This window comes from Protopterus annectens, chromosome 7.part1 (assembly GCF_019279795.1).
Source record: "Protopterus annectens isolate FY-2018-M chromosome 7.part1, PAN1.0, whole genome shotgun sequence".
Lineage (NCBI taxonomy): Eukaryota > Metazoa > Chordata > Ceratodontiformes > Protopteridae > Protopterus > Protopterus annectens.
This window is the reverse complement of record NC_056740.1, coordinates 378,292,198-378,316,910: the sequence shown is the minus strand read 5'-3', so window position 1 is coordinate 378,316,910 and position 24,713 is coordinate 378,292,198. Positions and strand designations below refer to the sequence as shown.

At 39.1% G+C, this 24,713-nt stretch overlaps 1 protein-coding gene across 1 annotated transcript in view; it reads left to right on the top strand.

Annotated features, from left to right (window-relative positions):
* The window catches only part of GNB5 (G protein subunit beta 5), a 1,344,368-nt gene that overhangs the window by 165,415 nt on the left and 1,154,240 nt on the right, over positions 1-24,713 (top strand). The window contains exons 2-3 of the mRNA XM_044078823.1: positions 12,790-12,926; positions 17,329-17,370. Of these exons, the coding sequence (XP_043934758.1) occupies positions 12,790-12,926; positions 17,329-17,370 (179 nt within the window). The remainder of the gene's footprint in view (positions 1-12,789; positions 12,927-17,328; positions 17,371-24,713) is intronic.

Below are 24,713 nucleotides of genomic sequence, written 5' to 3'. Positions count from 1 at the left end.
GACATGCAGACTCCGCACAGAAGGCACTCTAGCCGAGACTCGAACTGGAGAACCTCTTGGTTTGAGATTACAATGCAACCGCTGCACCACTGTACCGTCCGTATACTGTGTATAGCGTTTTCCAACCTGATCAAACCTGTTCTATTGTTCCTGTTTAGCATAAGTTGCTGTTTACTGACCTGTTCATGTTAGACCGTCTGCTTGACATGGAGCCTGGGTTATTATTTAAGTTTTTGAACTATTTTTTGCACATTCTTTGCTCTCACTGTCTGTCAACCATCAGCACCCACCAGAACAATCAACCCATTTGTTCACCATAACTGGAGCGAGGGTCAGCTTGCAAGGGGCTGTCAATTAGATCGGCCATTAGGAATGGTTTGATGGTTTTCTTCTTTAGCTTTAAGGGCCCTTACAGATGCATGTTGAACTTTTTCTAAGGTTTCTAGTTGTATTCCCATAGTAATGGCCTTTGTGAAAAATATAGTAAAGAGGTAAGGACACCTCCAGAAGTTTTACAGTATTATTCAAATTAAAATATTTGCTGAAATAATATGACAAGTCTCAATTTCTGTCTAAAAGAGAATTAATTTGATGTACTCCTCAAAACTTTGTCTCCATAAAGCCATTGATATTTCATAGGTTCATAAGTTTATAGGAGGTTACAAGGTTAGCGGCCTTAGACCTTTTACAAGCGTAGCCATCTTAATCCCAAGTATCTCCATTTGTTCTTTTTTTGGGTAGTTTGCAGAGCAAATTTATGAACAGACCAAGTATGTGATCAACAGTGGTGGCTATGCCTATCCATAAGGGACATGGGTGCCACCCCGGGGCAAATTTTCAGTCTCCCATCCGGTTATCAAGGTTGTGTTTGAATAGGGTCAGTGAGGAGCTCTGTTTTACGTGATTAAGGAGTCTATTCCAGAGAGGCAGCAGTCTCTGGGAGATGTATCTGTCTCTCCAGCATGATCTGTTAATGTCACAAGCAAGGTTGAGATCCCTAGAGTGAATGACTCTTGACCCATTTGACTTGTGGATGTGCAGCATTTCCATCAGGGCAGGGTTGGAGATTGCCTTATAGGCCAGGCACAAGTCACCTCTCAGCAACCTGTAAGATACAGAGTAAAGTGACAAGGCTGTCAGTCTGTCCACGTAGGTCATATTTTGGAGTCCCTGTATTTTTAAAGTGAGCAGCCTCTGAGGTCTCTCCAGCTGCTGTAGGTGACTGGTGAGGTATATGCAAAAATGTGCATTATACTCCATTAGTGGTCTGATGTTGGTTGAGTATAATGGAGTTATAACATCCCTTTGTCTTGCTTATGAGGTGTGCTACGTAGAAGGTGTTCCTTACCACTGTGGAAACTTGGTGGTCAAAGTTCAGATTGCTATCAACCTGTGTTCCCAAGTCTTGCAGCACTAGGTTGGAACTCAGGGCGGTGCTGTCCATATTGTAATTTTGCCAAAGGGAATAATAATGCATTTTTGTATTTAGTTTTAGACCATGGCTTTGGCACCAATCATTTGTTTGTGATAGCCCTTCTAGTAATATGTTGCTATCACTGGGGGACTCAATGATTGCTCCCAGTTTGCAACCATCATTGAACTTGGTTAGTCAAAGGCTGTCTACTTTGTCCTGGACTTCTGAGAAATAGATGCAAAATAGTAAGGAGCCCAGAATAGACCCCTGTGGGACTCCACTGGTGATTGGTCTACTGGTGGAGGTGGAATCACCAGTTTTGACAAAGTGTGTTCTGTCAGTGAGCCAACTGGCTACTCATCTAGTAATGTAAGTGTTAATCCCTATCTTGTAGAGTTTTTCAATGATGCCAGATTGGTGAATTGTATCGAAAGTATTGGCAAGGTCGAGATAGGCTCTGTGAACTGTTCTACATTTGTCCATTGCTTTGGTCACATTCTCAAAGAAGTCTACCAGGTTTAATAAGCATGATCTACCCTTAACAAAGCAAAAGTGGGTTGGGTCCAGCATTTGGAGGTCTCCTACATCCTTGTTGATAAGGTCCATGATAATTCTTTCCATGGCCTTGTAGATGAGGCTGGTTAGACTTATGGATCTGTAGGTCCCAGGGTCACTTGATGGCCTCCCATTGTGCAGGTGAATTACTGTTGCTGTTCTCCATTCTGCAGGAACATAGTCAGTTCTCAAGCTATGATTTAAAAGAACACCAAGTGAGTCATCTAGGTCTTGTTTTAGATTGTTTAGTAAGCAACCTGGGATATTATCTGGTCCCACTGAGCCTGTGTTTTTGGGTGTGGCAAGCATAGAGATGACCTGTTCTTTAGAGATACTCGACAGAAGACTTGTGTCAGGTATGCTTTGGGATATGGTAGCTGGGGATAGGGGGTGAAGTTTGCACTGAATCTGTCAGCTTGCAGGTTGGTGATATCTTCCGGTTTAGTATGAGTGATCCCATCTACAACCAGTTTGGCACATAGCTGGGTATTCCATTTGAGACATCAGACATAGTTTAAACAATGCCTTATTATTATCCTTGGCTAGGGATGTGATTTTAGTTTCGTAATTTGCTTTAGAAGACCTTACAAGATTTCTAATTTTCCTGTTTAGGCTTAGGAGGTAACTCTTCCTCTGTAGGGTGATATCCCTCTTGCTTTTGGACAACATTTTTTTCTTCTTGTTATATAATATGTTTATACTTGAAATCCACCATCATGGCTTGTTTTTACAGGAAGACCTAGTTTTGATCTGGTCAGGTACAGCAGTGTTTATGCAGTCGGTTAAGTGTTTGTACAGAGCATTTGTGTACACTTCTGCATATTGATCATTGTTGTCTGTGATTGTGGGTGATATAAAGCTTTTTCTACCATTGCTTAGTATGCTGTAGTTAGCTTTGGTGAAGTTTTTTTATAATTTTTGTTCCTGTGAGGGTGTCAGTTCCAGTAGTTACTTCAAATGAGACTGATTTGTGGTCTGACCTAAACAGGGAGGGCATCACGAATGCGGAATTACAGTGAACCCCCCATGTTGGTGACTACTATGTCAAGAACATTAGAGCCCCTAATGGGGGTGCAGGCTGTCTGTTCTATGTCATTTGTATTAACAAAGTCCAGGAACCTCTGAGCCTGTGTGTTTTTGCTCGTGCATGTCCCCCAGTCTAGACAAGGATAGTTGAAATCTCCCAAGACTAAGGTGTTGGGCTGTATGGAGAGAGATTCCAGTAAATCAAGGTAGGTGGTGTGCTTATCCTGGTTCATGGTGGGGGAGCTATAGCTAGCAATGATGTGATGTGGTACTTTCCCAATAGTTCATTGGACATGGAATAGTTCAGGAGAGTCATGCTGTTTGACCAGTCTCGAAGTGTATTTGGTTTTAATGAAGATGGGTACACCTCCACCTTTGGTTCCATCATGCTCATTTTGAGGTCTGAACTTGTTCATAGGTGTTTACTAGGTTAATGACCACAAGGGCCTTTGAAGCATAGCCATGCATCCCAAATCTCTGACAAGTTCTGATACTCTTAAGTTTAAGAATGGGCCTGGGAGATGAACCATTTACAAGTTACCTGTGTCCATTAGAGACATAGGTGCCAAACCAGGGATGAATTTCCGGTTTCCTATTGAATTGCCCAAGTTGCACTTGAATTGGGTTAGGGAGGAACTCTGCTTCACATGGATGGGGAGCCTGTTCCATAGACAGGGTAGTCTCTGGGATAAATACCTCTCTCTCCAGCAGGTCCTATTTATATCACAGACAAGGTTTAATTCTTTAGAATGGGTAATTCTGGTGCTGTTTGCCTTGTGGATATGCAGGAGGACCATCAGAGTGGGGTCTGACAATGCCCTGTATGCCAGGCATAGATCTCTCCTCAAAAGCCTGTAGGAGACAAAATACAGAGATAGGGCCTTGAGGCGGTCTGCATAGAACATTTTACTTATGCCCTGTATTTTTTTTAGTGAGGAACCCCTGTGGAAATTCCAATTGTTGGATGTGGCTTGTTAAGTACATACCAAAGGGGCATTGTACTCAATGATAGGTCTGATGAATGCTGAATACAGTGGAACAATGACTTAGATGCCATACCTTTGTTTATAAGTTGAGCAACATAGAATGAGTTCCTCACCACTGTAGACACATGATGGTCAAAGGCTAGATTACTATCTATGTGTGTCCCTAACGTATCTGACTACTGGGTCATCTCTAAGGGGTGTGTTGTCAATATGATAGTTACCAGGAATGGATGACTTCCCAAAGGATACTATTATGCATTTCTTGGCATTTAGTTTTAATCCATGGCGGTGACACCAGTTGTTTGTCTGTGTCAGCCCCTCCTGGACAACATTTGTGTCATTTTGGGACCTAGCATAATATCTGGTGGCCTGCTATATAGAATCAGGTAATATACATATTTAAGCTGTTGTCAGTCATATTAAATTAAATATTAATATCTAGAAGTGATTGATGTATGGCAACAGACTGCAGTTTTACTAGAGTACAAAGTGTATGTCTGTGTGTGGGGTGGGGGTATCATAACTGACCGATCAGGGAGACCATCATTCTCTGTAAAGTTATGGGAGGCTCGAATGGAACTTACCTAAAATGACACAAAGGACTACCTTATTTTAGGTGTGAAATAGCAAGGGTTTGTTAAGGAGAAATCTTACCCTCTGAATCTTATAGCATTTGTTTGGTGTGAGGTGGGGTGGCTCAACAGCAGCATTTGAAGAAAGACTTGTGGTTCATAAGAAGAAAGACTTACAGTGCACGAGAAGAAAGATTTAGTTTGCATGCTGCTTATCTGGACTTTGCTAAGGTATTCAACACATTGTCTGTATAAATGAATAAATGGCAACTGAAGTACATTAAATGTTGATCCATAGAGTTAATTAGGTAAAAAGCAGGCTAAGCAGCACACGTCAGGTGTGGGGGAAGTATATATGTCATTCTTGTAAGGAGTTACAATGGATGTCCCACAGAGTTCTGTAACTGGGCCACTTCTTTCAGAGTATTCTTTTCTGGTACCAAAGTGGGATGCAGTCTCTGTATTACCAAATACGCCAATGACTGCAAATTGTACAATGTAATTCATTCAGTCTGAAATACAAAATGCGTTGATAGTGCAGTAGTAATGATGTTACCTTTAATGTCAGCAAGTGTTGTCGTGACAGAATGGCGTAAAGTATGATTACAAAACTAATTGGACAAAACATGGGAACACTACACCATTATTAAAGATGTAAAAACACTGTTAAACAGTAGTTTACACACTGCCCATTGCACAGCTACCAAAATTAGAAAAAACATAGTCTGTACCTGTGTGCTGTGCTCCTTATCTTGGGGCTTAATTATAGTAAGCTTTGTACATCATTTTGCCCCTACAGCAAACAACTGAATGTTATCTGCTGGTCGCCACTGAAATTAATCCATCTCAGGAAGTAGTTACGGGCTCCCAGAGAAACTTTCCCTTACTTTAAACCAGTGAAACTTTGTACATCATTTTGCCCCTACAGCAAACAACTGAATGTTATCTGCTGGTCGCCACTGAAATTAATCCATCTCAGGAAGTAGTTACGGGCTCCCAGAGAAACTTTCCCTTACTTTAAACCAGTGAAACTTTGTACATCATTTTGCCCCTACAGCAAACAACTGAATGTTATCTGCTGGTCGCCACAGAAATTAATCCATCTCAGGAAGTAGTTACGGGCTCCCAGAGAAACTTTCCCTTACTTTAAACCAGTGAAACTTTGTACATCATTTTGCCCCTACAGCAAACAACTGAATGTTATCTGCTGGTCGCCACTGAAATTAATCCATCTCAGGAAGTAGTTACGGGCTCCCAGAGAAACTTTCCTTACTTTAAACCAGTGAAACTTTGTACATCATTTTGCCCCTACAGCAAACAACTGAATGTTATCTGCTGGTCGCCACTGAAATTAATCCATCTCAGGAAGTAGTTACGGGCTCCCAGAGAAACTTTCCCTTACTTTAAACCAGTGAAACTTTGTACATCATTTTGCCCCTACAGCAAACAACTGAATGTTATCTGCTGGTCGCCATTGAAATTAATCCATCTCAGGAAGTAGTTATGGGCTCCCAGAGAAACTTTCCCTTACTTTAAACCAGTGAAAGTATGTACGCAGATAACTAATGTCACTTTTGTAACCTGATTAATTACCTAGCTTCTGCTAGGTTAGCCTAAGCTTCCAAGTCTAGGTAGTCAGCAGTCAACCCCCCCCCACTTACTTTAATCTCCTGCACGTTTCCCTAATTCTAATACGTGTCCTATCTTTCCTTCTGTCCCACTTTTATCCTTCCCTTATCCTGCCATCACCTAAAGAAGGCCTTGCTCTTGCATCCATATTCCTGACCACTAGGTGGCGTCACTCTATATGCTATTCCTACCAATTTGATACAAACCTGCTATTCCTACCTATAGCACATTGGCCCCTGCTTTTCCACTGTGTCTTTACCTTCCCTCTTAGCATCTTTCTTACCTACTATCTCTCTAACAGCCTTTATCTCTTCCTACCAGCCACTTCTTTCTAACATTCTGTCCCTCTCAAACTTCAATTTTAACAAACTTACCTGCTGAATTTTTCTTCAACCTCACTGATTGTCTTCCTTGGCAGAACTCTCTCTTGTCTGATCCCGCTCCGTTCGCCCTTCAGGCTCACTCCGCTCCCCTACCCTACCCCCAAATTCCACCCACCCCAGTGCTCCTAAACTTATTCCACCTACAGACCACACCCCATCAAAATTACTCCAGTCACATAACCAAATAATTACTACACCCACCCCCTTTTCCTCTAAAACCTGCCCACACTATCTATCCCTAATCACTTCTCCTTACACCTTTCTCTCTACCTTACCCAAATTCTTTTCCCAAACTATCACTGATCCACTCAAATCACCATCCTTAAAAATGTATATCCCTACAATCCCCCACAAAAATCAAACTTTAATTTGGTTACTCCTATTACCCTCTCTAGCCTCTACCTACCTTCTTACCTCATTTGAACACTCTCCCAATAACCCTTTCCTACTACCTTCCAAACATACCTTATCACAAACAAAACCTTCATCTCATTTCTGGCTAAATATCCCTTATATACCTTGCTACCAATTACCAAAATATCATCGAATTACTCACATCAACTTCTCTTACCCAAAAACTAGAAAACTATGTGATTTCCACAGCAAACCAGTGCACCCTAAACCTATAGCACCCCTATCTCTATTAGATGGTGATATTCACCCTAACCCAGGACCAAATAATCCACCTCCCACAACAGTTATAAACCACAATAATACTATAAAACCTCCTCCTCCCAAACCTACCAACTCACTCTCTATTGCTCACCTGAACATACGCAGCATATGCAACAAAGTTGCTCAACTCCATGCTCTCTTACAGACTCAGCCATTTGATATCCTATGTTTATCAGAAACATGGCTAAAACCTTCCATTAAAGACATTGAAATCTCCCCACCTGGCTATAATATTATTAGACTCGACTGTACTTCCAAAAAAGGAGGCGGAGTAGCAATCCTCTATAAAACTGAGCTACAAATCAGTACACTTAACCTTAACTTACCTACTAATGCTAGTGCAGAAATAATAATCTCCAAACTGCAGCTAAATACTAGTAAAGCCATAAATATCATCTGTGTCTATCTCCCCCCTGGGAACAACTGCAATATATTAGAAGACATTCTTAGCTGGCTCACTAGTAATATCCCACAAGAAACCATTATTCTTGGGGACTTTAACATTGACTGGAACTCTTGCACAAATATAAATCCCACCACCCACATTAACCTGTATGGCTACTCACAACTAATTAATCACCATACCAGAACCAATAAAATCAATAACAAGGCAACCACCTTAGACTGGATACTAACTAATACCCCACAGCAAACCTACACAACAGGCATCCTTCCTGATGACCTTAGTGACCATTGTCTGACATATATTATTAGACATAAAACCAACATAACATTCCCAAACACTTTCCGAACAATACGCTCAAAAAAGCATTTCAACCTAGAACTTTTCCAAGCAGAACTTAATCAATGTAATTGGTCTCCGCTAAAAACTCTCCCTCTCAACAATGCCGTGGAATACTTTAATTCTACATTCTTGGCTGTCTTGGATCATCATGCTCCAACCCGTTCTATCAGAATCATAGCTAAACCAGCCCCATAGCTTACTATTACTACTAAACAGAAAATCCTACTTAGAAATAAATATTGGGCAAAATGGCGGACTTCCAAGAATCCATCAGACCATCAAACCTTTAGAGAACACAGAAACAGTACTAAAAGAGCCATCCTACTAGATAAAAAGAATTACTATCTACAATTACAACAATCCTCTACCAGACAACCTAAAAAATTCTGGGCTAGTATTAATAATCTTCTCTACCCAGGCCAATCAATCACACCCAGTCCCCAAGGATCTAAATCCAATAATCCAAAAGAAACTGCCAATGCCTTCAACTCTTTCTTCACAGAAACCATTCAAACTCTAGCTAGCCACCTATCACCTGATATATCTAACTTGCCCACATATTCCCATAATCCACCCCCACAATTTCACCCCCAACCAGTATCCACTTCTTACATCTCCTCCCTTCTCCAAAAGTTAAAACCAACCTCCCCATCTGCAGATAAACTCCCAGCAGAATTCTTGCAAAAAGGTGCTAAAGCCCTAGCCTACCCTATTTCCATTCTGATAAACAGATCTATAAAAGAAGGTGAAGTACCATCAATCTGGAAAATCTCACATATCATCCCTTTACATAAAGGTGGAATTTCCAATGACTTCTCCAACTATCGTCCCATAGCTTTACTATCCCCTATAGCTAAAATTTTGGAAAAATGCATTCACAAGCAGATACTCAATCACCTTCTTATAAATAACCTACTTGCCAACTGCCAACATGGCTTTAGACCTTTTCATAGTACTACCACTGCCCTGCTATCATTCACAAACTGTATCAACAACAACCGCAATAACAATAGACTTTCATCCGCAGTTTTCATTGACCTATCCAAAGCTTTTGATATGGTCAACCATCAACTTCTACTCCACACCCTTAAGTCTCTCTCCTTGGATTCTCTATCTTTAAAATGGTTTACATCTTACCTTGGCAATCGTCAGCAGGCCGTACTCTGGCAAAATGAACTATCCAATCACCGCCCAATCTCCCTCGGCGTTCCACAGGGCTCTATTTTAGGCCCACTTTTATTTTCTATCTTCATAAATGACCTGCAATCTGAAATCCCATACTCCACCTGCATTCAGTACGCAGATGACTCTACATTAATCTGCTCTGCCTCCTCACCAACCGAACTTCAGTCAATTACTCAAAAAGCCTTTAACACTGTTGAACAATGGTTCTCCTACCGCTACCTTCTTCTAAATCCCAAAAAAACTAAATTGCTACTTTTCACCCCAACCCAAAAGTCTTCCCCTGTACAAATAAATCTTATTTTTAATAATGGTACCCTTATCTCACCTGACCCTACCACTAAATTGCTAGGTATAACAATTGACAACAACCTAAACTTCGAGACACACATAAACAATACAATAAAATTAATTAATAAGAAACTAGGATCCCTCTATCGCATCAAAAACTATCTTTCACCAGAAGCTAGGTCTGCCATAGCTCGAACTCACCTTTATCCACTCTGCTCTATGCTGCTCCCATATATACTAATATCTCCAAAAACAACCTCAAGAAACTAGCAACTTCCTACAATAATATTGCTAGATTTGCTACAGGCTCCCCTTTCAGAACCCATCACTGCTTAAATCTTAAACACTTAAACTGGCTTGAATTCCCTAACCAGCTTCAATCTTACACCTTACTTTAGCCCACAAGACCCTGTATCAACCTAGCAACACTCCTATACTCTCTAGCCTTATCACACCATATAACAACCTCAAAAATTTACATTCCTCAAACAAACTACTGATTAACATTACTAAATCAAACAACTCAGCAGGTGACTCCTTGTTCTCAAACTCTGTAGGAAAATTATGGAATAAACTTCCGACCGAAATCACAGCTCAGACTTCTCTCCTACTTTTTAAAAAACATCTAAAATCACATCTTAATAATCACTGGCTATGCACCTGCACTAACCCTGGCTAATTTCTTCTCCCCCTAACTCATTCCCTCCCTTCCTTCATGTCTTCATATGAAATATTTACAATCTATCCTACGTACACTAATTATAAGCATTTTATGCATAAATTATCACTGTAACCTATGAACTGGAATACTATTAAAAAAAAAAAAGGGGGGGGGGATTTTCGATTTGACTGTACTATCTTACATTTCCTAAATATTTTTTTTAACACTGTATAACTTCTTTTATGTAATTGTACTATTATGTATCTCTATGTGGAGCTTTTCTCCCCGGGCCTCTACTGAAATTGGACATGTATCCAGCTAGACCAGCCTGGTCAACAAATGTAAAATAAATAAAATAAAATAAATGTGCATTCGTTATCCTACACTTGGTCAGTTGTAAATTGCATGAGTGTTAAACTCATTGAGTTCAAGTCACCAACTGTTGAACTCTACAGTCTCTGCTCCCCATAGAAAACAGTACTGTTTTATGTCTGTACCAGCAACTTATCTCTTTCTGTAGTTTTTTATTTTTTCTCCGCAGTTACATGACCATGAAATTAATGTTTATTACTGAGACGGGTATGGGGGTCCTGGGTGGGATGGTGGACTTAGCCTAGAAAAAATGCTTTTTTAAATCATTGTCCTATAAGTTGTATCTATTCTTAACCAATGATTTCATATTGTGTCTAATTTGGTATAATTATTTAAATTGTAACAGTTTTTTTTGTATTATTTTTAAAGCTTGTAAAATTATTGCTCTTAAAATGTTTTGTACTTTTCTCCCCAGGTTCCCGCTGAAAATAGGCTCCTACCCAGTTAGACTTTCTCTGTAATCAAGTGTCAGTAAATAAATATGAATAGATAAATTGTATTGTTTTAACAAGCTAGCCAATAACTGGTGTGTTTTATCTGTTAGAAGCTTTGGGAAATTTTAATTTTGAGGAAACGGGAAGAAATTGTAAATGGCACATATAGTTATTCCAGAGAGATCACTGTACCAGTTTATACCACACCGATCTGGCTCATTATTCAGTACAGTGCTGCATTCTTTTACCTTAAAACTGAATACCTGATGCAGGCTGAAAAGGTACTAAAATCCGTAGGATTGGAACATTTTTCACTACTTAGAACGGCTTCAGGAATTACCATTATTCTTTGTTTGTTAGTGGTTATTTAGAGGTGATCTCTGTCTGATCTATAAGGCAATGCATGATTGAAATCATCTTGAAAGTCTGTGCGAAGACTGTGACAAAAGCTTTCCTTTACATCAAAGGTTATTTTGAAACATGTATGTTCCATGGAAAATATCAGCATGGAGTTATGGCAGACATGTTTCTTGAAGACTAGTTCTTGTAGGTCAGACAATAGAACTAAGGAACACCCTATAGCTATCAGATAAATAGAATATCTAACAGGATCCATAAAAATATGAGTGTGTTCATGGGTAGTTAGTAGGCATGTGGTCCAGGAAACAATTGAAAAGCCCAGCACAATTTGCTGTGAGTATTGTTGGGTTCACACAGTATTTAACTGGAAACTTATGGAAACAGACTTTGGACAAGGGAAGCAGCTTGCAAACATCTCAGTGCCTTAATCCCGTCTGCTAACTGCAAGAGTGTAATGTCTTTTTAACTGGAAGCATTCTTGTTGAAAGACAATTTTTTTGAGTGTATTCCTTTCTAGAAGTGATGTGACCCTGGAGTTGCTATATTTAAGTAAGGGGGTATACAAGACAAGGGCCATAGACCACAGAACGCAGGCATGAATGAGTTGCAGGAAACACACTTGGCCATAATTGTCTTTCATCTAGTTGGCTGTCAATATAAAAAAACTGCACCTAAATATTATTTTCTCATTCACTTTTCTATGGACACTGACTGCTGGCTTTGATAATCATGAACTCAAAGATCAATCTGTACTTATTGCAGTTATTTCTGAGCTTTTCATTTTACCCATATGCATATGTAGCAGCTTTATATTTTTATATATATTGATGCATTTGTGTCTGTGTGATGTGTTATTATGCAGTAACAGTTTGAAAGCTTGTAAATATGTACTAATATTGACATTGTTGTGCATTTTCTGTTTTACTGTATGATTGTGGTAGGCTTCATTTTTACATTTTTTCCCTTCACATTATTCTTTGTTTCATACAATACTAGTACATTCACATGCAGCGAGCAGAACTGTTTGTGCTTTAAGCTAATATCCCTGGGGCATTTCTGAAAGTAAACCATGCACTCAGAGTGGCCTGACTGGACAGTAAATTGCATTCCACTCAATGATTAAGAAACATGCACTAATAGTGTAAAACAGAGCACTAGAGTAGGAAGTAATATATTGTGATTGAATTTGAAAGAGGTTCCCTTTTTTTTTTTGCACATTTTTCCTGAATTAAAACATCTGATAAAACTCTGTAACAAACTATTGACTGTTTTATGATCACCGCACATAATAATCACAGAAGAGTCATCAATTGAATGTGAACAGTATTTATAAGTGAATATAGGGGATGCTCCACTCGCACCCCCAGTAGTTACATACCCAACATCTTTGAGAAAAATTGCACTTTGCTACTGCATACAGTTAAGTCTAATGTGTCCTGTAAATAGTGAACTAGTTCAGATTACATTGATTTTTCATTTCCTGTTTCCCATTTTGTGTTTGCAGTCCATCAAGTTGCAGAACGAGTGGAGTCATTGGGTCAGTTTGTGATGAAAACGCGAAGGACTTTGAAAGGCCATGGGAACAAAGTACTTTGCATGGACTGGTGCAAAGATAAAAGAAGAATCGTTAGTTCTTCCCAGGTATAGCAGTCAATGTGAATTACTGCTTAAAACAGAAAGCAATTTTATAGGTATTTATGCCTCAGTGGAATACACCTTATAAAAAATGTAAGCTGCTAAGAAAAAAATATGCACTGAATGCGTACTCAGCTCAGATATTTAACAGAATATAACAGAAATAAATGTGCTGCATATTTTTGTAGGTAGTATAAAATATGAGTCTGTTAAATATTATTGTATCTGCTATATTTAATGCCCCTAGGACCTGCTATTACTAGTAATACAGATTCTAATGCATGGCACACTTTCTATGCACTTACTTAATGCCTTTCTTTTCTGCAGAGTCAATTTAATTGCGATAACACCGGATTAAGTTTATGTGATGGGAATCCTAGATATGAAGAAACATCTCTTTTGCACTAAAAGCAAAAAAATGCTTACTGTGTGAGCTTTGCATACAGCAATGTGCTGCATATTTTGTAGGTAGCATAAAATATGAGTCTGTTAAGTATTATGATATCTGCAATATTTAATGTCCACAGGGCCTGCTATTACTGCTAATACAGATTCTAATGCATTCCATACTTTATATGGAATTACTTAATGCCTTTCTTTTCTGCAGAGTCAGTTTGAGTGCTGATAACATCAAATTAATTAAGATGTGATGGGAATCCTAGATATGAAAATGCATCTTTGTTGCATTAAAAGCAAAAGATGCTTAATGTGTGAGCTCTGCCTAGATCCACAGAGACATAAATAAAGATGGATTAATTCTTTGACCTTGGTGTGGCATGAATAAAAAACAAAAAAATATGAAGATGGGAAGCTGGAGCATATCTGTTTACTGCTGCTGTTGTTTTGTAGCAAACCACTGTGGTGATTTAAAATGTAGACTGAAGTCCAAATACCAATACCATTATATTTCTTTAACAGGTCCTTTTGTTTTATTTTGAAAAATATTTGCTGGCACAGTGCATAGCATTGTCACCTCATAGCAAGAGGTTCCCTGGTTTGATTCTCATCTGGAGTGCCTTCTGTTCGGAGTCTGCATGTCCTCCCTGTGTTCACATGAGTTTCCTCTGGATGCTCCGGTTTCCTTCCACATTCCAAAGAAGTGCAGTAAGTGGATTGGACACTCTAAATTGGCCACATGTGTGTGGTGTGGAAGAACTTCTGTGGCAGGGCTAGCCATCCAGTGATGTAAACCTTGACTCCAGATGATTGTCACTGTTAAGTGACACGCCGATCCCTTCTGCAAAAATGGGAAAAGGGTTTGTGGCTGGACTATGGAAACACTTGGAGTAAATCTCAATAAAAGATCTTTCAAAATGCATGGTGTGCTAGTATTTGTTTTACTGCTTAGTATGTTATTTTCAATACATGAAAGCTACAGAATGCATATAAGAAAACATTCTGGTAGCTCTTATACACAGAATCACAACACTTTAGATAATTATAATTGCTCAAAAGTGTCTAATCCAGGATAGTCTTTACTTAATTTCCTGCCTTTGGTTTTACACCATATATATGTGTTATCACAACTGCCTTTTTTAAAAGAGTTCTTAGCTATATGCAGCATGAGTGTTAAAATGGTGTCAGGAACCAGTTTTGCTTATCATTCTAATATTGGCCTTTTTTAATTTCTCCAAATCTTTTGGGTTTCTAATACCATGATGGGGATGAACCCCATTTCTAAGTCAAAGTATGATAAAAGTTCATGAAATTAGTATTGTTTCAGTCTTTGTCAGCCAGAAGTGCTCTATGCAGCACCCACAATGTGCCCAGTAATGACTCTTGCTGTAGTTTGTACGGAGTTACATGTATTGGTAACATATCTAAATATGCTTGTAGATTCTTTTTCTAAAAGACCCATTGCTCCTACTACTATTGGAACTGTCTGGTTATCTTTCTTCCATAATGCTGTCATTTCTGCCTGCAAATCCTGATATTTTATGACTGTGTCTCTCTGTGCGCAAGACACTGTAGTCACTGGATGTGGGGATTTCAATGATCAATGCCACTTTTGTTTTCTTTTCGTGGACCACTATATCCAGTTTTCTAGCATCTATCTTTTGAACTGTTGATAATGGGTGATTCCATGTGATGTAGACTTAATAATTTTCTGTGATGGTTTGTGGCTCATATTTCCAGTGTTTTTCAGCCACTTCAGTACCATAATGTTTGCACAGGCCTTGGTGTAACAGTTTTGTCACATTATTATGCCTTTCAGTATACAGACCTTCTGCCGTTAGTATGTCACAACCAGCAACGAGGTGTGCGACTGTTTTCCAATTCTATTTTACAAAATCTACATTTGTCTGTTTCTCCCACATGTTCAATAGACTTTGTAAACTAACGTGTCCATAGCTCACTGTCTTGCAGGCTCACTCAAGTAGGAGCATTGTTTTTCCTGTTAGCCAGGTTGGGGTCTGTTCAGGGTACACATATAAATAGTTCTTACTCATGGATAAATCTTTGTGCAAAGATGTTAATACTTTTAACTAGAAGTTAGTTACTGCATCTTGGCCTGGGGTTTTCCAATTAGAAGCTTTTCTTAACTTTGTCTCAGTCTCTCTGTCTGTTACTTCATCACATTTCATATTCTGTACCTTTAAACTTCTTATTCTTTCTTTTACTTCTTCCATCCATTTAGCATCTTTGTTGTGTTTCACAGGATCTTCATAAATACTTCTCCAAAATGTATCTATTTCTTTTTTTGGTGGTCTTTCAGTTCCTTTTACCTTGTTTCCCAATTCTCTATAAAACTTTTTTGGGTCATCAATAAATTGTTTTTTTTGTACTTTTCCTTTATATTTGCCTGCGTATCTTCTACGTTTTTCCACCTGTGCTGAGATTTTTAGTTTATTTGTAATAGTGCATGATAGAGCCTGATCTGTTCTAATACTACACATCGCCTTTATCACATCTATCTTTCTAAGTATTTTTGTTGTTCGATTGTGCCTTGCTAGCTGATATTGTAAAGATTTCCTTAAACCCTGCATGCCTGCACACTTGTGCTCTTTATTCAGCTGCTTTGGGGAGTCAGGTTATTGAATAAAGCTGATGAAAAAAATAATAAATGTACCAAGTTGGGATCTAATGATAGGAATTTACAATATTCTGATCACTCCTAGTTTAATATTTATTACCTTATTTGGATTTGTTTACTGGGCAAGTCCAAATGGGCAGCAAGTAGCTCTTTTTCAGTTGAAGCCCAGGGAGAAAGTCTCCAATACAAAATATGGGAATAACATGAAATACAAGGGATTAATACATTTGCTAAATGTACATGTTTGCTAAATCTGTATAATTGAGAACATATTATTAATCCTTTTGAGAGTGATTACTCTACAATCTCACTATATAATATACCTTCTGCAGTGTATTTGCATATCATAGCTTTATTATAGGAGATCTATTCTTGTCACTGGAGTTTTCTAGGCATCGCTATATCAGCTGTCTGTGCCAGTGTTTTCCTGCTGATGATTTTTAGTTTGAACTGTGACTTTCCTACCTGGTTATATGAACTGCAGGAACGTAAATGAGGAGGCAAGTATCTAATGACTTAGAATGATTCTCACATGATTTGGATCACAATAGGGCTACACACAGCTAATTTTTCCAAACAAGCCTAGTATTAGGGTGGGAGTGGTATGCCAATGTTAGATAAATTAAAAAAAGGTGAATAGCAGATATTAAAATATATATTTAGCGTTTTAATTGGTTCATGTGACTATCCAACTAGCTACACATCCTGTATACCCTTTTTATTTCATGGGAGAAATCTGTGCACATAAAATGTTACATGGTTTGGAAAATGTACCCTTTCTTCACTTTTATTAACGGAGTTTGCAGTGCCCAAAAATATATATGATGTTATTCTCTTGAGTACTACCCTGGGGATATCAGTTGATTGTGAATCCGGCAAATTGCTGTTGAAGAAAGCAGTCAGGAAGGGGACAATAACTGTTTGGCCCAGAACAGGAAGTCACAGTGCAGCTGAAATGAGATGCACACAGATGACAACAAACAGTATGTTGTGTATCTCAAAGCTTTGGAGCAGTATCAGTGCACATGTTGTTCTAGCATGAGGGTGAATGAGACATCAGGTACATCTGAAGGTTCACAGTAACAACCTATATCATACTTTGCTTGATTAATATCAGTTTAGTAAACCATCTTTTTTAACTGTTTTATTTATTTATTTATTTTTGTTTTGTAAGTATATTTTGCTTATGCATAATGTAGTTCATTAGACCTGAAAAAGTTTGTGGAAGACAGCCATGAAAACGCTAGTTTTATACTGATTTGTGAGAAATTATTTTTTTCCTGAAGTTATTATTATTATTATTATTATTTGTATTTTTGAAAATGTACATCTTTAAAATGATCATTTATATTTTATACTTTACTTTTTAAACAGGATGGAAAAGTAATTGTCTGGGATGCTTTCACAACAAATAAGGTAAGTTTGAAAATGTGTAAATGCATGCTTTTGATATACTGTGAATGAAGCATGGCCACTCTGCTGAACAGATGATTTAGTTTAATTACAGAGCTGTGAATTTACATCCTAAACCAATGGAGCAATACTGTGGAATGTGAAGTCACTTTGTCCAATCCATAGTTATTAGATGTGATGTTAGGATATAGGTCCATGCGCAGTGAAATTCATAAAAACTGCCACCAGATTTAATGAGTACATTTATCCCACATTGCTTCCACAGTTATCCGAACTGTAAAATGGGTGTTGCAGGTAATTAGTTTAATCAAACACAAGGATTCTGACAGGAGTGAATGTGATAATATTTTTCTTGTTCTTTTGAACTATGCTGGAAAGCAGAAAATGAAGAAAGATTAATACAATGGAGCTACTAAATTATCCCTGAGCTATACAACCTAATTGGCTATAATATGGCTTGAAATTATATAAAGTATTGAATTACCTACCTGGAAGATATATGGCGCATCCAGAAATAATGAATGTGGTCCCACTGATATCTCCAACCAGTCAAAACTTACTGGATTTGCACATTGCTTGACAAGTTTCATAAAACATCTGAAGAAGAAGAAGAAACTGAAAATCCATAATTAGAAATGCCACCTACAAGAGTCTTGCCTACTAATGTATCGTACCAGCTGATAGCAAGTCTGCCTATTAGTAAACATCAAGACATTTTAACCTAAGAAAGAGCAAAAGGCAGAAATCCCTCTGAATGAGCAGATCATGCTGTGATGTAGCTGTGGTGCTCATGCTTGGCAGCGAATAACATTAGTATGCTACCTGTGGTAGTGCTAGCATAGGTCACATGCTATGTTATTTGCTACTGAGCATGTGCACAGCAGGTACATCATGGCACACTTCACCATCATAAATGTATCTCCATTAAAATGTATTTCAGAAGATCCATTGTCAAATAAATAAAGTGCAGAACTGCAGTAAATCTCATTGGAATTGCAGAATTATAAATTTTGCTGATACCACCATGAGTAGAATGCATTATTCTACAACTCTGGTAACAGTTTGTTTTTCTTAATTTGTACCTGTAACTGTTAATAAGCTACAAGCTACTTAGTAATAATGACCATCCCTCCTGGCATGTCTAACAGTCAGTTCCCTGTGCTTTCTCCTATTAACCTGGTGAACTTGGGCATTCTGAGGCAGTGTAGCAACTGCCTCATGTACACAGACAGCCCTCTCCTCTTACCTCCCAACACTCAGACTTGTGAGAGATGCATTATATATCTAAATTGGAAGCCATGTTATCTCAAGCCAAGACTGGAATAGATGGTTAAGAAAAGGTCAACACCTGCACCACACCACATGCAACACATAGCCCTCCAGAACACCCACCATCACAGCTCTCACATAAAAACACAAACCATACACCCACCTTCACAGAAGCGCTCAATAGAAATCTACCCAAACAGCAGAGACCTCCAAGGCAGAAATGCACTTGATCACCACAACACAGTACAAACCACAAGACACATAGTTCACCTACACAGTGTGCCCCTCAACCTAAGCCCCTAAGGCAAAACAGCTTGCCCAATACACTTATCATAGGTGACTCAATAGTGAGGCAGACTGATGTCCCACTCACTAGGATGAATAAGGAGAATGTAACAGTCAGCTGTTTATCAGGTGCCAGAATCTGACACATAACACACGCACTTAGGTCACTCCACAACAAGTACAAGTTTGACTCTGTCACTGTCCATGTGGGTGTGAATGACCTGAAATGCACCTCCCTGGACTACATGAAAAGAGACATGGAGGAGCTTTGGATTATGTGGCCCAGGCAGGTATGATCCTAGCCCTGAGCAGCATCCTACTGTTGCCCAGAATGATACCACAGTACAAGCAGAAAATGACTGACTTCAACAATTGGCTAAGTTTCTGGTGTCATTCTAAGGGGATCCAGTATCTGTCTGCCTGGGATGACATGACTGACAGACCTCGATGCTTTGCCAGAGATGGCCTGCATCTGTCTCCCTGGGTCTCTGAATACTGGCTAAGGCTCTTGCCACCCCTGTAGTGCCTTTTTTAGGTGATGTTCCAAAGACCAAATTACCACTATAACAGCTATAAATAAATGCAATCTGAGAGTCACGCTGCTCAATGCTAGGCAAGTACTTCCTTTTCCCAACCCTGTTTACCTGAAAAGAACCCCTTTATCTCTGGGCCCCTACTGTTACTGAGTCTAAGTTTACTGTAAGGCAACTTTACAAAGGAATTCCCTGAGGATTGGGAATGCCAGGGTTCACGAACTGATAACAATTATTGTGGCCCATTATTATAGAATACATTCATCTTGAACCCTTTGCCTAACTGTTATGCTGTTAGAAAGTGTTATTTATGTAAAGGTTTTTACTCGTTTTTTGCTGTATACTGTACGCTTAAACTTGTTTTATTTGATTTTTCTCCAATGTTTATTGCTCTGTACCTAGTATTTTAGTGATACTGTTTTTTTATAAATGCTTATCCACTGCTACTACTTTCTGCTTCTAGCTACTTAGCTCTATTCACTCACTATCTCTCTCCCACATTTACCTTATAACAGAGTGGTCAACTGTGAGACTCAAGCAAAGTCCCTTTCCAGCCTTCCTTCCCTCTGGGATTAAAAGAACTTCAGACCTGAGCCCATAACTTACACTATCAAGAGGCACCGACTTATTTGTGATTATAAGTATGTTATGTTTCCTTGCTAGAGCAGACTTACTCTATTTGTGTACCTCGGGTTAAGCAGCCCTCCTGTACCTCCTGCAGCCTACTTTTCCCCCCTTCCACATTAGATACCTCCATTTAAAATTTATCTTTATCTACCTCAACTATCCTTTTTTGTTAGCATACTACTCTCCTCCCACCTAGTCCTGTGCTATACTGCCTGTTCCTGTAACCATACATCCTACCACAAAGGGGCACCTCTATCATAGTTCTCCTGTGCTCTCCATTTCTTCCACCTCTGCTTATCTTCTGCCTCCATTACACTTTCTTGAAAGCTTCTTCCTGATCTGCTTTCTAACCTAACCTCTTTTACCTTACCTGTTTTCCTCTCACTCTATAACCTCTGCACTTTTACCTGTACTCATTACAGAAATTACTCATATTTTGTTTTCTCTAACTCACTGGCTTACCTGTTTGCTTCTCCCTTTCTCTGATTGTTTCCTGCTGGACTTCTCTCTCTTGTGTCTTCCCCACCCTACCCCCAATTCCCACCCACCCCCAGGGGCCCTACCTTTATACTTGCTTAGACACTCCCCCAAATAACTAACCACCTATCTCATTTCCTGTTCACATCACCTAATCAACACCATACTCCAAGTCCTACAACCACACTCTCTCTCCACATTTTTATCAAGCTGCCTCACCTCACTCTACTGTTCATACCACTCAGTCCTATACTTGCTAACCTCATCTCACTAGTAGCATGCCTTTAAACCTTAACTCAATATTTTCACTTCTACTTCTTAACATCCTTCTCTACTACTATACTCTTACCTCCTATGAATATCTTATGCTTAGCCAACCTCCTGTTATAGCCAAACACACCACATCCACACTTCCTCTACCTGACCAAACACATATTAATATACTATCAACCTATCCCTACCTTCCCCCTCTCTACCATAAAGTACACCACTATAGATTCCAAACCTCTAAACAGTTTTATTTAATACCCTGCAAAAACCTAAAAGTATTTCAAGTCCCACAAACACTTTTATTGATACATGGTGACATCCACCCCAACCCTGGTCCCAATACTCTCATGAGCCACACCCCATCAAACCTAACTGACAACTGTTCTACTTCACCTTTCTCCTCTGACTCCCTCTGTATTTCTCACCTAAATATTCATAGCATCAACAATAAAATCACACAACTCCATGCCTTAATTGATTTCTATGCCTTTGATATTCTCTGTCTCACTGAAACTTGGCTTAAACCTAGTACCAAAGACAACGAATTTACTCCCCCAGGTTATAGCACCTTAAGGCAAGATCATCTTTATAAAAATACAAATCCCAACTACAGGTAGCCTTAATTGACTCCTTGCCCCCCTCCCCAGCTAATGCTGAAATACTCAAACTCCAAGTTAATAAAACCAAGGCTATATATATCATATGTTCCTACATCCCTCCAGGTAATAACATTAACACACTAGAAAATATCCTAGGCTGGGTCTCCAGTAGTTTTCCTCAGGAACCATAATCTTAGGGATTTCAATATTGACTGGAACTCCTGCATATCTCCCAAACCCTCCATTCACCTTAATCTCTTTAACTTTCATCAAACCATTAACTCCCCTACTAGAATAAACAAATCAACCCACAAACAAACCATTCTAGATTGGATACTAATTAACAACAATCCCTTTCTATAAAACAGGAATACTCCCCGACAATATCAGCGACCATCTCCTGACCTTTATCACTAAACAAAATACAACAATCCCAAGCAAGCTACCTATCACCATACACAACAAAACAGATTTTAACCTAGCATCCTTTCAAAATGAACTCAAAGAATATGACTGGTCAACTCTAAAATACCTCCCAATCAGTAACCCATTTCAACAATACCTTCCTACAAATTCTTCACCATCATGCCCCACCCAATTAGACTAAGCTCCAAGGCAGCCCCATGGCTCTCCAAAGCTACTAAACAAAATATGCGAGCTAGAAATAAATTATGGACCAAATGGAGGTCCACAAAAAACCCCACTGACCACCAAAATTTCAAACACCTAAGAAACACGACAAAGAAACTTATCTATCTGGATAAAAAAAACTATCACTTTAAATATCAACAAAACCAAAACCCTAAACAATTTTGGTCAGGAATAAACAAACTACTCCATCCTGGGAACACCAAAACACCCACCCCAGCTAGCCTAGCTCAAACCCAACCTGACAAAATAGCCAACACTTTCAATGACTTCTTCTCTCAAACAGTCACCTCTCTGGCAAACACCATGACTCCCTATCCTCCAAATTACCCTACCCAAAACAGCACCCCGATACTAAAGTTTAATACAGACTCCATAGCCTACATAAATTACTATCTAAACTCAAACCTTGCCCCTTCTGCCGACAAGCTACCAGCTGAATATCTTCAACTAGCTGCAACAACTAGCTTACCCAGTCTCCATCTTAATAGACAGAACTATAACTGAGTCCAAAATCCCATCCTGTTGGAAAATCTCCCATATCATTCCACTCCATAAAGGAGGTAACTCTGAACTCTCCAATTTTCGGCCTATTGCCCTTCTATCTCCACTATCCAAAATAATGGAACGCTGCATACACCATCAACTCTTACATCATCTCTTGAATAACAACTTGCTTGTAGACTCACAACATGGTTTTAGGCCCTACCACAGTACTTCTACTGCCCTTCTCTCCTTCACTGACACAATCAACAAAAATCGCAACAACAACCTGTTCTCCTCTGCACTATTCTTAGACCTCTCTAAAGCATTCGATATGGTCAGCCATCAACTTCTCCTCCACACTTTAGAATCCCTGTCAATTGACTCACTAGCACTACAGTGGTTTGATTCATACTTGACAAACAGAAAACAAGCAGTCCTTTGGGACAGCCAACTATCCTCTCAACTCCCAGTTACACAAGGGTCCATCTTAGGTCCCCTACTTTTCTCTATATTCGTAAATAACCTGCCCACTTCCCTCCCTACATCCACTTGTATACAGTATGCTGATGATTCTACTCTCATCTGCTCTGCTCCATCCCCAGTAGAACTCCACTCCTCTACCCAATTGGTTTTCACAGCAGCAGAAAATGGTTTCAACATATCTGTCTCCTCCTAAATCCCAAAAAAACCAAACTTCTACTCTTCACCCCAACCCTTAAATCCACCCCAATCACTTTTTCCATTGTGTCCTGCAATGGCACTATCATTAAACCTGACTATTCCACAAAACTGCTAGGTGTCACCATAGACAATCAGCTAAACTTTGACTATCACATTGATTTAACTATCAAGACAGTAAATAAAAAGATAGGTGCCCTCTACAGACTTAAGCCCTTTCTTACTGCCACATCCAGAGTATCTCTTGCCCAATCTCACCTCATCTCTACACTACTGTATGCCTCTCCTTCCTTTATCAACATTTCTAAAGCTAACCTTCAGAAACTTAATTTAGCCTACCATAGTATTGCCAGATTTGCAACTGGCTCTCCTTACTCATCACTGTCTTAACTTAAAGCAACTCAACTGGCTAGAACTTCCAAACCTAATACTCCTACAGCAATTAGTCATGACTTTTAAAATTCTACATTTCCCCACCAACACACCCATACTGAACAACCTTATCAAACCTTATAAAAATCTTACTACACTTCGCTCAGCCAACAAGCTCCTAGTAACTACTCTCAAATCTCATAATAAAGCAGGTGACTCTTTATTTGCAAACACTATCAGATCATATTGGAATAAACTTCCCACTGAACTGACCTCCCTAGGCTCATGTCACCTTTTCAAAACAGATTAGAAATCATTTACAAAATCACTGGCTATGCCCATGCTCCAACCCGACTGATAACTGCTACACTACCTGCTTTCATAGTTAACACAATATATTTAAATTGTATCTTTCTTCTTCACAATGTTTGTTTCTTCTTTGTGCAGTGATTTTTTAAAATGTAATGTTTATAGTATGATACTGGAGCTTTCCTCCTCAGCCCTCTGCAGAAAATAGACATGTATCGAGCCAGACTAGCCCAGTAATACTGTATACTCAATTGTACTTTGCTCTTTTTTTTTAGCCATTGTTTGATTTTTTATTGTTTGATTGTTTTTTTGATTAGTGATTTCTTCTTAAACTGTAAAATTATAGTATGCTAGTGGAGCTTTTCTCCTCGGGCCTCTGCTGAAAATGGACATGTATCCAGCCAGACTAGCCCGGTTAACAAATGTTAAATAAATAAATAAGTAAAATAAATAGAAATCTAAATCTCAAGATGCATTTGCTTGAAGCACTCCTCAAAATGTAGAACATCAACATTTGTGCTGTAACAGAGACCTGGTTTAAAGCAGCAGAAAGCATCCCTGCACTACCAGGCTGTAACTCATTCCACACCTTTTGGCCCCAGAACATGGACCAAAGCTCCAAAGGAGGTGGTGTGTCCATATTCATAAAGGATATGCACACCTCCAGACTAGTAGCCCAGCAGAACACATCTGAGATGGGTAAAACGGTGATTCAGGTCATAGCCTGCTATAGGTCCCCAACCATGTCCCAAGACTCTCATTTCATGTTCATAAGCACCCTGGAAACTATTAG